The sequence below is a fragment of the Psammomys obesus genome, unplaced genomic scaffold (genome assembly GCF_907164565.1).
Source record: "Psammomys obesus unplaced genomic scaffold, mPsaObe1.curated_primary_1811, whole genome shotgun sequence".
Taxonomy (NCBI): Eukaryota; Metazoa; Chordata; class Mammalia; order Rodentia; family Muridae; genus Psammomys; species Psammomys obesus.
This window is the reverse complement of record NW_026593452.1, coordinates 4,439-16,464: the sequence shown is the minus strand read 5'-3', so window position 1 is coordinate 16,464 and position 12,026 is coordinate 4,439. Positions and strand designations below refer to the sequence as shown.

The 12,026-nt window shown below is 41.7% G+C and overlaps 1 protein-coding gene across 2 annotated transcripts; it reads left to right on the top strand.

Moving 5' to 3' along the window:
* Positions 1 to 1,325: 1,325 nt before the first annotated feature.
* On the top strand, positions 1,326 to 9,989 carry Mdh1b (malate dehydrogenase 1B; the record flags this gene model as incomplete). 2 transcript variants are annotated; one of them, XM_055617214.1, is given in 7 exon segments in its annotated part: positions 1,326 to 1,460; positions 1,639 to 1,781; positions 2,964 to 3,460; positions 6,492 to 6,633; positions 8,085 to 8,248; positions 9,519 to 9,658; positions 9,938 to 9,989. In XM_055617214.1, coding segments are annotated over 6 exon segments (1,114 nt in total), but the record flags the coding sequence as incomplete, so codon positions are not given.
* Positions 9,990 to 12,026: the final 2,037 nt, after the last annotated feature.

The following is a 12,026-nucleotide window of genomic DNA, read 5'->3' as shown; positions in this document are numbered from 1 at the left end:
TAGAATTCAGTTTGTCAGACTTGGTGCCAATCACTTTAACCCACTGGGTCATCTCAGCAGCCCTCTCCTACCCCTTCAGCCCCTTCTGCCACTATCTTCCTTGGCAGATTTGTCATTTTTACACCGAGTTGTAAATTTTCTCCAAACTTCCAACTGCCAGTTAAGTAATACATCACCACTGTATTCCGTGTCCCCACTAGGGTGCGCCCTCCCAAACTGCAGACTAGTGAGTCACACTGATGAACTCTTCTGACCACCTTCATGTGCCACTCCTGACTTAGGACTCAAAGAGCCAGTCCTACACATACTCTCCCAGCTCTCGAATGAACATTAATGTGTTCTCCTCGGTCTAGGACTTTAGGATAGAACACTTTTTTAGGGTAGAACACTTTTTTTCCCTTTTTCTGCAGCCCAGTGTGTCACCAGCCAAGCTCTGTAGTGATTAGAGGGACCATGTTGGAATTCTCAGTCTTCTTTCTATTGACTGGAATGAGAGCGTGGACTTCTTCGTCATTAGCAAGAAGTAGAGTTTACTTGTGAGATGGCTTTAGTATCCATGCCTCCAATTGTATGACTTTAGATCTGCTCAGCTGTACCTTACCGATAAGAATGTTAACCCTCACTGATACTCAGACCAGATAATGGTAACATAAACCTTTTCTGATAAATATGATGGGAAGTCCCCCAAGGAACTTTTAGCTCATTAATTCAATCTAAATCATAGCAACCATAATCATAGATTTGAAAAGCAGTATCAACATACATGTGGCCATAAGACTAAAATAGTTCACATATAATTTAAAAAATCAGTGTTGTTGTTGTTTTTTGTTTTTTTTTTTTTTTTAAATCAGCCAACTTAGAATACCTGGCCTCTCTTTAAGTTAAACACATGCACTCCAGCCGTGGAACAAACTCTCACACTTCATGTGGCCAATGGATCTGAAGAATATTCCTTGTTCTTTATTAATTTGCTATTTGTCTCACTATTTTTTTCTGCCATTCATTCACTCTTTGTTTGTTTGTTTGTTTGTTCATTTCCTTCTTTTATTGAGACAGAGTCTCCCCATGTATCTCTAGCTGGCCTGGAACTCACAGGAATCCACCTGTCTCTTGCATCCCCAGTGCTACAGTTAAAGGCATGAACAACCTCACCAGCCTCACCCACTCTTTTCTAGTTTATATTTTACCATCTGGAGATACTGAATGTATTATGCATACATAGTGGCATTGAAAAAGCTGTCACTTTGCTATTTAAATCCTACAATATTGAATTGAATTCTTAGGCAGATTCAATACATAACTTTTATTGGATTCTTTCCCCACAGGAGTGGCTGGAAGAGCTTTGTGAAAGGAATGGGTGGGATCACAGAACCTCCCCCATTATCTGGAGAGAGCTGCTGGATCGAGGAGGCGAGGGCCTTCTTCTGGGAGGGTACAATGAGTTCCTGGAACATGCCCAGGTACGGGGACTGCCTTGCTTATATGTTCAAACATACTCTCTTAACATTATTTTATATTTCAAGTGTCTTGCTTTCTAAGCCATTCTGCCATCTTCCTCCCAGTCTATTTTCCATTCTAGCTTTTTGGTCTAATAATGGTCTGTTCTCTGAGGTTGAGTTTTTCTTTTCTGATATTTAGCTTTACTATGGTGTCACTTCCAGCATGACAACGGAGCTGATGATGCTAATTGCTGAAGAGAACCTGGAGACACACATAGAAAAAGAGTTGGAGAAAGAGAGCATGAATGATCTCATCAACCCCTTAGAGGTCTGGATTGTCAGGTGGGATAGTCAAGCCCCAGAATTTATGGGCCTGGATTTTTATTTTTAGAAAGGACAATGGGATTGGATGAATTCCACGATGGAAGAATACCGAGCCAGGTTTAAGGTGTGTGTGTGTGTGTGTTCACATGTCTGGGCTATACACGTATATGAGTGCCTCTATGTGTCTAGCCTCCAGCATCCATCCCCATGTGATTTAGGATTTACACATGTACGTTTCTTCACACACAGTCTCAAGCAGTTTTCCTGGCACATGTCCTCGTTGATGATTGTTCTCCACTCGTCCCCACCTGCTGGTTTTCCTTGGTTCTTCCTCCTGCACTCATGGACCATCTGCAACCCTGCCCCCCTCTGCATCTTTCTTTTCTCCTTCTCATGCACTTCTTATGTTCCTACTTGTTACTTCCTCTCTCTTCATCTCTGGCTTCTCTATTTGTTGTTCTTTCTCTCTGCACTTCCCTCCCCTCTGTCTTCCTCACACTGTCCTTCTCACTACATGTATGTATCCTAACATATACCTGTTTTAAGGAAGTATGTATAATTATGGAACACTACAAACACTGAAAAGACTCAGAAATTGTCCCATAAATAATCAAGAACTGAAAAGGATGTCACCACCATGCCCTTCCCAACAAGAATAATAGAAGTTCTCAGATGAATTTTCCAACTCCTTATAGTTGGTCGTCACAGAAATGGAAGATCCAAGTACTTTTGGTTTAGGATAGAGCACACAACCTGTGGTTACCATTGCCATCCCTGTAAGGGCTTTTCTTTGTGGAACTTTGGGAAAGGCATTCATTTGTAGATAAAGGAGTACAAGACAATGGCTAACTGAGGCATATGTCTTTGTCTTTTCACGAGGAAGTATGAGCACATAAGCACAACAATCTGATAATGAACTTTTGTTTATTTGTTTTTGTTTTGTTTTCTGCATGTGTGAGAGCTCTTTTATTTGAAAAATCAAATACACCAGTAATTTTCATTTGGTGGTATTGTCAGATGTGGAGTGAGTAGTGAGACTTTCTTGCTCCGGTTTGGATCACTAGCCACATTTGTGCAAGTGTGAGCATGTTCATGTAAAATAGTGAACCATCCTGAGGAATACATGCTAAAATATGGGTTAAGAATAAAGTGCATAATTGGAATATAACCATCTCCCATCCAATTTTTGCGTTTAATCAGTGCAAGTACTAATGTGTGCAACCACCTAATCCCCATCTTGGCAAGTGGAGACGTATTTGGGGTGGACACAGAGATCAGCCTAACCTTCTTTGACTGGGAGCAGACAGAAAACTGCCTGATAAGTATAGTGATGGAAACTCAGGACTTGGCATCACCAATTCTCCGCAGTGTCTCCTACTGCACAAATATTGAAGAGGCCTTCTTTCAGGCCCAAGTCATCATCTTCCTGGATGAGATCACAGATGAGGAAGTGTTCAGCCTGGAAGGATTCCTTCGAAGCAGGGTACCACTGTGCCACCTCTATGGTTACATGATGGAGAAAAATGCTGACAAATCTGTCAAGGTCATTGTCGGAGGGAAAACGTTTGTGAATCTTAAAACAGCTTTGCTCATGCAATATGCCCCTAACATCGCAAGCAACATCGTTGCAGTGGCACTGGGTGTGGAAGGGCAAGCAAAAGCAATACTGGCCAGGAAGATGAAGACGAGCCCGTCCAGTGAGTGAATTCCTATTGGGTGTCTTGTTTGTGTTTTGAAACATGGATTCAAAGGGTGGAGAAAGAAGGCTACATTCTCCAGGACCATCCTGGATGTGTGGCATAGATTAGAAGTGATGGGTAGAACCGGTGTGATGCCTCACTCATTCAGGTGATGACATTGTGGCTCCCCCTCATTCAGAGGACGCTACCTAGACTACCCCACACCCCATGCCCAGCTCAGGGGCAGCAAGAGACTAGCAATAATAAATAGTAATAACCTAACAAATCATTCATAGCAACATGCAGCAATTAAAGTTATCTAAAAGCTACCCACTGCTTAAGTTTCAAATTTTTCCTATAATACCTTAGAGTGCAGGGTTGACACTGTAGGTCAATTGTAGAACTCTTGCTTAGCATGCATGAGAGTCTAGGTTCAATCTCCAATCCTGCTGCACCCCCTACCAAAAGATGTGTGGATAAAGCAATGGGTAGAATATGAAGCTGTGGATAAGGGGGCAACTGCAAAAACTGCTTTTACTCTACTTTCATGACTTTGTCCATCATTACAAAGTTAACAAATATTTGTTGCAATAAGATCTCTATTAGTCAAGTAACAAGTTTAAACCTAATACCCCATGTCGCCATGATAATAATGGGGAAAGTGGTGTATGGTCTTTAAAGACTATCAAAGCTCTATTAAAATGGCTTTGTTTCCTTTCACATTCATGTGACTCTGAAAAATCAACTTTCTGTGACTCAGATTTATCATCTTTAGAAACAGCAACCCCCTCCTAGAATTGAGGTGCAGATTCAATAAGGCGGTGACATAGTCACATTTCTACTGTTGTGAAGAGACACCATGACCAAGGCAACTTATAAAAGGAAGCATTTATTTGGGGTGTTGCTTATAGTTTCAGAGGGTGAGAAACTATAAGGTTTCTTCCATCATGGCAGAAACTATGGCAGCAGGCAAGCATGGGGTTGGAGCAGTAGCTGAGGGCTTACATCTGATCCATAAGCAATAGGGAAGTGGGGGGGGCACTTTTGAAACCTCAAATCCCACATCCCACCTCCTCCAACAAGGCCACACCTCCTAATCCTTCCCAAACAGTTCCACGAACTGGGGAGCAAGTAGTCAAACATATGAGCCTATGAAGGCTATTCTCATTAAAACCACCACAGACAGTATTTCTAAAATATCCATGTGTGGTAAAACATGGATAGAAGGAGATCAAATTTATTATATCTAATTAAATTTTGTTATTGATCTTTCAATTGGTAGATATCAGAATCATATGAAAATGAGGCTGAATCACATTTAGCATATTTTAGCTCTTCGAGTCCTTAGAGCTGATCCTTTGTGTCCTTGCAACAGCATCCATGAGAATGGAACTACAGGAATTCTGGAAATGAAAGCTGAGGAGACAATGGAAGTGAGCTGACAACAGTCTAAACCAAGTCAGTACAAGAAGCTAGGGAGCACCTATCATAATGGCCAGTGCTGTTATCCACTTCTTTACAGAAAAGCTCAGAATTCTTCTGTCTCCTTGCATATAGCTTCAGCATCTTACCCTAAAAGATTAGTCTAATAGTCTTCTTTCCACACGAGAACAGAAAAGAATTTAATCGCCAAGAAACAGACTTTAAGTAGATAGATGTGCTGGCTAGTTTTTGGTTTTTGTTTTGTTTTGTTTTGTTTTGTTTTGTTTTGCTCCTGATTTGTTTGCTTTGTCAACCTGACACAAGCTAAAGTTATCTGAGAGGAGGGAACCTCAACTGAGAAATGCCTACATAAGATCAGGCTATAGGCAAGCCTGTAGGGAATTTTCTTAATTAGTGATTGATGTGGGAGGGCCCAGCCCATGGTGGATAGTGCCACCCCTGGGCTGGTGGTCCTGGGTTCTATAAGAGATCAGGGTAAGCAAGACATAAAAAGCAAATCAGTCAACAGCACTCCTCCATGGCATCTGCAAAGGCTCCTGAATTCAGGTCTGTGCCCCGACTTTGTTCAACGATGGACTACCCTGTGGAAGTTTAAGACAACACTCTTTCCACCCCAACGGCTTTGGTCATGGTTTCTTCACAGTAATAGGAACCCTAACTAAGATAACAGGAAGTGAGGACATAAATAAAATTCTTTTTCAAATTGCATAAAACATTTCTAGAAAATCAACAATTGCAGAATCATCTTAAATACCGATCCATATTTTCTCCAGCTCATATTCTTTTCTTTTTCTCCATAGAGATATAACCACCACATGATTATACGGTATTGTTTCCTCGCTCATCCTCCCAACCCTCATCCTAGAACGCTGTGGGAAACAGAGGTTATTTGTTTTCTCCTAAGCCGTGTTTCTGAAAGTACCTCCCATGAAGAATATCATCACCATTACTTTACAAGTGGTGAAACCTGTCCAGAGAGTCATTTATACACATTTCTACTTTAGTCCAGAATAGATGGTGTCTTGTCAGAATCTGAGCCGTTGAAAAAAAATTCCCTTGTGGTGGGGGAAACATCTCAGTCAGTAAAATGTCAGGTAAGACTACATCCATCAGAACCATAGCACACTGGAGGAGAGACAGGTAGGTCTCTAGGGCTCACTGGCCAGCCTGTCCCTGCCCTTTCTTAAAAGATACAGTAGAGAGTGATTGAGGAAGACTCCCAATGCCATTTCTAGCTTACACGTGCACACTCATCCACACACATGCACACCACGTGTGTGTGTGTGTGTGTGTGTGTGTGTGTGTGTGTGTGTGTGTGGAGTGAAATTAAGAGCGACACAAATGACACAATTTTCAGCAACAGTTTCTTTCGCCAGTTTCATCAGTATTCCTTGAGTTGCCCACCTAGCACACCATTCACAAGGCATTACTAGTGACTGCTGAGGCCCAATAACTAGGGAGGTAAACCCCAGCTGCTGCACACATTGGAGAGCTTGGACTCCCATGAACCAACACCAAAATAAATACACAGACAAGGCATTGGGTTCGAGTAAATGTTATACTAATGAACTTCATTGTGATTGTTTCTGATTCTGTTTCTGCATAGGCATCAAAGATGTGATAATTTGGGGTAATATCACTGGAAATAACTATGTTGATCTGAGGAAGGCCAAAGTTTACAACTACGAGAGTGCTATTTGGGGGCCTCCTGGGTATTATCACTCTGTGTTGAACTTGATTTTTGACAGGTACAGTATGTTTTTAAGTGAAGTATACTAACATTGGATAAATGAAATAGATGTATAATAGTTGTAAGCACCATTATACCATCTTGTAAATTTTGCACACACAAAAAAATAACTTGTATTGTTTATGCACACATTTTTTTTTCTGTGCTTTCTATTGAAGAATCAGGAAAAAAATCCGCTACTTGCTCCTCATCCCAATTTGATTTGTTATAAAATTATGAATTTTGTATTTCAGGTTATCCTGATAGTAGTTCGTATATTCTGTTAAAGTTATCTCTAAAGCAGGTATACTCAAAGCAAGCGTTAATGTCAAGCCAGACATGTAGCCAAGTAGAAAGTAGTTGAAGCATTCATAGGAAGGAGAGTTAAGATGATGAGCAAGCAGACTGGGTAAGGTTGACCAGTGAGTCCCAAGAGAGGCAAGGCCGAAAAGTGATGCATCCCTGGGCTGGAATTCGGTCATCATCATTTATTAGTCATGTGGCTTTAGAGAACTTAAATCAAATTTGTGCCTCAGCTTCTCTGTTGATAGAATGAAAATGTCCTGTATAGAATAAATGGGAAAACTAAAAAATTCATCCAGGTAAACACTCGATTATGAGGAGACAGAAGAACCAGAGCCCCTTGAAGCACTTTTCTGATTCCTGCTCCAGTTCCCCAGTTGCAATGTTTTCTTTTCCGTTGTCTTGTGTCTGCCATCCCCCTTCAGACCACGGGGATGTTATCTATACCGAGGAGCAGTGTGTGCTGGGCCCCTCCCCTGGAGCCCAGTTCTTCTTCATCTGGTGCTTGCACAGGGTCAAGGTTACAGGGATCTGGAGCATTCACTGGCTCACCAATAGGGCAAACCTTCTGGGCTCCTTCTTGAGTTTATACTTCAGACCATAGAACATACTACCCCAGAAAGCAACTCACTGTTTAATGAATGTATTTGATTTTAAGTGAAGAATACAGCTGGTCCCAAGAAAGCATCTACATATAACTAATTATTTATAATAAAAGATATTGTTCCTATAGTCTTTGACCTCTTTTCAGTGTTCTGTATTTTTTTTAATAATTTATTTCATTTTACGTGCATTAGTGTGAAGGTGTCAGATCCCTTGGAATCGGTAGTACAGACGTTTGTGAGCTGCCATGCAGGTGCTGGGAATTGAACCCGGGTCCTTTGGAGGAGCAGACAGTGCTTTTTAACCACTGAGCCATCTCTCCAGCCCCAGTATTCCATATTTTATCACTACACTCCAGATTGACATTTGGTGCTTCCTTTTGGTCTGGTTTCATTATTTTCCCCTCGTGTTCTCACAGGAAACAAGGACACCTGAAAAAAGGGCATTTGGGTTTCCTTACTGTGTAGATGGTGGGTACAGCTCCCTGTGCTGAGTTCTGGGAATCAGAGGACACTCTTTCCATTCCTGTTTCTACTGTGAAATTGTTTCTTTCACTTTTTGCAGTGAGTGGGTAACAAAAGAATTTGGGATGACGCTTGAAACCTTGAGCACAACTGGCAGAGAGTTTGGGTGCATTTTGGCTGCACACAGCATAACCACTACTATGAAGTACTGGAACTATGGCTCACCACCCGGAGAGATTGTTTCCTTGGGGGTAATGAGTGAAGGTACTAATTCCTATCTTGTAAAGCCCTGTTTAGAGCATAGCTTGATCTATAAGTTGTGTATATATTAACAGCACCATAATGCATGCATGCATGCATTCATTCATTCATTCATTCATCCATTCACAAGTACCTGTTACACCTTTCCAAGTCCATCCTGTCATCCTAGCCACCTCCTCCCCTCTTCTCTCAGGCTCAAGAGCTTTTTTCTCCTCAGCTACTCATTCTCTTTATAACCTCCTCCCACCTCCCTGTCTGTCTCTACCTTTCTTCCCCGACCTGTTCTCTCCCTCTCTCTGCTCTGCTCTGCTGCTGCTTCTCTCATGGCCAGGTCTAGTCTGTTAGTCAAGTTCAGAGTATTTCTTTCTCTTTCTGCTCTGGACTCTTAGCTGGAGACCCACACAGTCTTTTCTATGTCCAACATCTGTTCATCTAACTCTCCCTCACCTCCCCCCATACCTCCAGTCTGACCATTCACACAGATCACGAGCCCACTGGGCCTTTGGCACCCATCCCTGGACACAAAGAGAGCAGTTCCCAGGCTTAACATTAGGAAGCTCCTCACAACACACAGAATGGTGTCTGATGTGCAGGTATCATATCTATAATAAAAATCTTCCCTTTAATTATGCCTTGGATGGGTCATACTCTCAGTTTGTACAATGATGAAGCATAAGCCAAATAAACACGCTGTCTGGTCGTGGTGTTTTATCATAGCAAAAGTAACCCTGAGTTCACTCAGACATGAAATAAGCTGGAATAGAAGACCAGATTAAACAAGTGGTTCAGGCTCATGGGTTACATGCAGAGTCATGGGACAGCTATGGACAACAGGCACAAATCACATGCAAGGCTTTGAAAATAAAAACTGTGTTAACCCCTAGATATGAGAGAAAGGAGATGCTCAGAACAAGGACAGGTGTGTGTTCAGGAGTCCTAATCAGATAACAATTCCAGAAGTTTAGTTCCACCGTTGCCCTTAAAACTCCTGTACTGGCTTAGGGGTTAAGAGTACTTCCTGCTCTTGCAGAGGACTAGAATTTGGTTCCCAGCACCCATGTCAGGCAGCTCAATACTTACAACTCCAAATCCAGGGCACCTAACGCCCTCTGCTGGTCTCCTCTTGTGTGTACATACACACTTGTGTGTGCACACACACAACATCCCCTGCCCCCACACACACACCACAAACAAAACCTTAAAATCCTTTTCAGTCATTTTTCCAAATTCTCCTTTATTTATTCATGCTTTGCCTTGTGTGTGTTCCCTGCAGGCCAGTTTGGTATTCCTGAAGGGATTGTCTTTTCTATGCCCGTAAAATTTGAGAATGGAACTTGGGAGGTTCTTACAAATCTCGAGGACATTTCACTGAGTGAGAAGACAATAAAGAGGCTCGCAGACGATCTGATTCAGGTAATGACAGAAAGCCGGCAAAGGAACTGGCTTTAATAATGACCCTAAAGTGATTCTATAGACTACAACATGCATGCTTTTCTGAGCTCAATTTGCATTATATTTCTGAAAACCATAAAGCAACAAAGGCTTGGAGAATATAGCAAAATCATGTTATGCATATACTTTTATAATTTTCAGTATGCTAAAAATATTTACTTATTATAAAACAAGAATTTTTCTGCTAACGAATGATTTGGCTGCTGTCATTTAATTCTCTGATTGTGAACTTTTCAACAGGAGAAACTTATTGCAATGGGAGACTTATTAACCTTCCAGCCAGTTGGAGAAGGTAATCTCACAAATGTGTTGTCCCATCGGCAGATGTCAAAAGGCACCACAGAGGGCAGGAGAGATGGCCCAGTGGTTAAGAGCACTGGCTATTCTTCCAGAGGACTGAGGTTTGATTCTCAGCATCCGGCGCCCTTGTCTGGCCTCCTTAGTCACCAGGCATGCAGGTGGTATACAGATATATGCGCAGGCAAAAGCGCTCATACACATACAACAAAAATAATCCTCTTTTATTTATTTATTTTTTTAAAAAAAGGTACTACAGGGCATGAGTCAACTCTGTAGTTAAGAGCACTCTCTGTGCAAACAGGAAGTTTGAATCCTTGCCACTAACACAGAAAAGTGAATATGGCCACACACACACATTTGTGTCTGTCCCAAAGCTTTGAGGCTTGCTGGCTGCCAGTCCAGCTCTGTTTTAGTAAGAAACCCTACTTTAAGAGAACAATGTGGCAAGTGATGCAAAGAAATATGACCTCCTCCTCTGGCCTCTGGGCACACGTGACAGGCCCATGCACCTCCATTCACACATACACAGATAGAAAAAACTTCTTGTGTCTGAATTACTATTAATATTAATATGGATAACTAATATAGATAACCATGTTTTGTTTTTTAAACTAAATTGTTAGCAGAGCAAGCTGCTAAGTTTAGCATGTCTTTAGAAATAAAGCATAAGAATGCTAAAGAAAACGCCCTGTTAGAATGCTATGGCCATATAAAATTTGCCACATTTATTAGTTCCCTAGAACTAATATAACAAATTGCCATACACTCAGTGGTTTAAGATTAAGGTGTCAATAGAGCCTATTCTGCGAGCTCTGGAGAAGAACCCTTCTTTACCTGGCCTAGTTCCTAGCCGAGATGCTTGACACTACATCACCCCATTCTCTGCCATCCTACACATGTCTGTCTGTCCCCTGGATGTTTGTGTTTCCAAATCTCTCTCTAGTCCCAAGGTTAGTCATTGTGTCCTAATCCAATATGACTCCATTTAAATTTTTATTTGTTTATTTATTTGTGTGTGTTTATTATATGTGTGTGTGTGTGTGTGTGTGTGTGTGTGTGTGTGTGTGTGTGCATAGACGAATTTATGTGTACCACATGGATGCAAGAGTCAGCAAAGACCACAAAAGAGGTGGTTAGGTCTACTGGCACTGGCTGTTGTATGCTTCCATGTGGGTCCTGGAAACCAAACTCTGGTCCTCTGCAAGAGTAGCAAGTGCTCTTAACTTCTGAGCTATCTCTTTAGGCCCCATATGACCCCATTTTAATTTTTTTTGATAAGTCTCAATTTACAAAGTTACAAGTTCAGGTTCTAGCAGTTAGAACTGCAATGTGTCTTTTGGAAACCACAGTCTAACCTGTACCATATTTAATTTCAAATGACTTTATTTAAAATTCATTAAATTTCAACAATTGCATTTTTCTCATTGACATTTTACTCTAATCATTAAGTCATAAGGAAGTGCTGCCATCTCTTTTATTTCTTCTTTTAGCCGTAAAAAAACAAAAAACAAAAAAGCTTAGCCAGGCATGGTGGCACACACCTGGTGTACATTAAACCTGGACAGATGGATCTCTGCAAGTTTGAAGCCAGCCTGGTCTACATAGTGAGTTTCAGGACAGCCAGGGTTCTGAAGAGAGACCCTGGCTTGAAAAACAACACCAAAAAAACCCCACAAAAACTGTGTAGCCCAGGCTGGCCTCGAACTAGTGATCCTCCTGCTTCTGCCTCCTTCAACAAATCCTACTGGTGTGCGCCACCACAACCGGCAATATCAATGCAGATGCTGAGACTTATAGGCAACCTTTGGGCAGAGTGCAGGGAATCTTATGAAAGAAGTGGAAAACAGATCTGGAGAGGACAGGAACTCCACAAGGAGAGCAACAGAACCAAAAAATCTGAGCACAGGGGTCTTTCCTGAGACTGATACTCCAACCAGGGACAATGCATGGAGATAACCTAAGACCCCTGCACAGATGTAGCCCATGGCAGCTCAGTATCCAAGTGGGTTTCATTGTAATAGGAACAGGG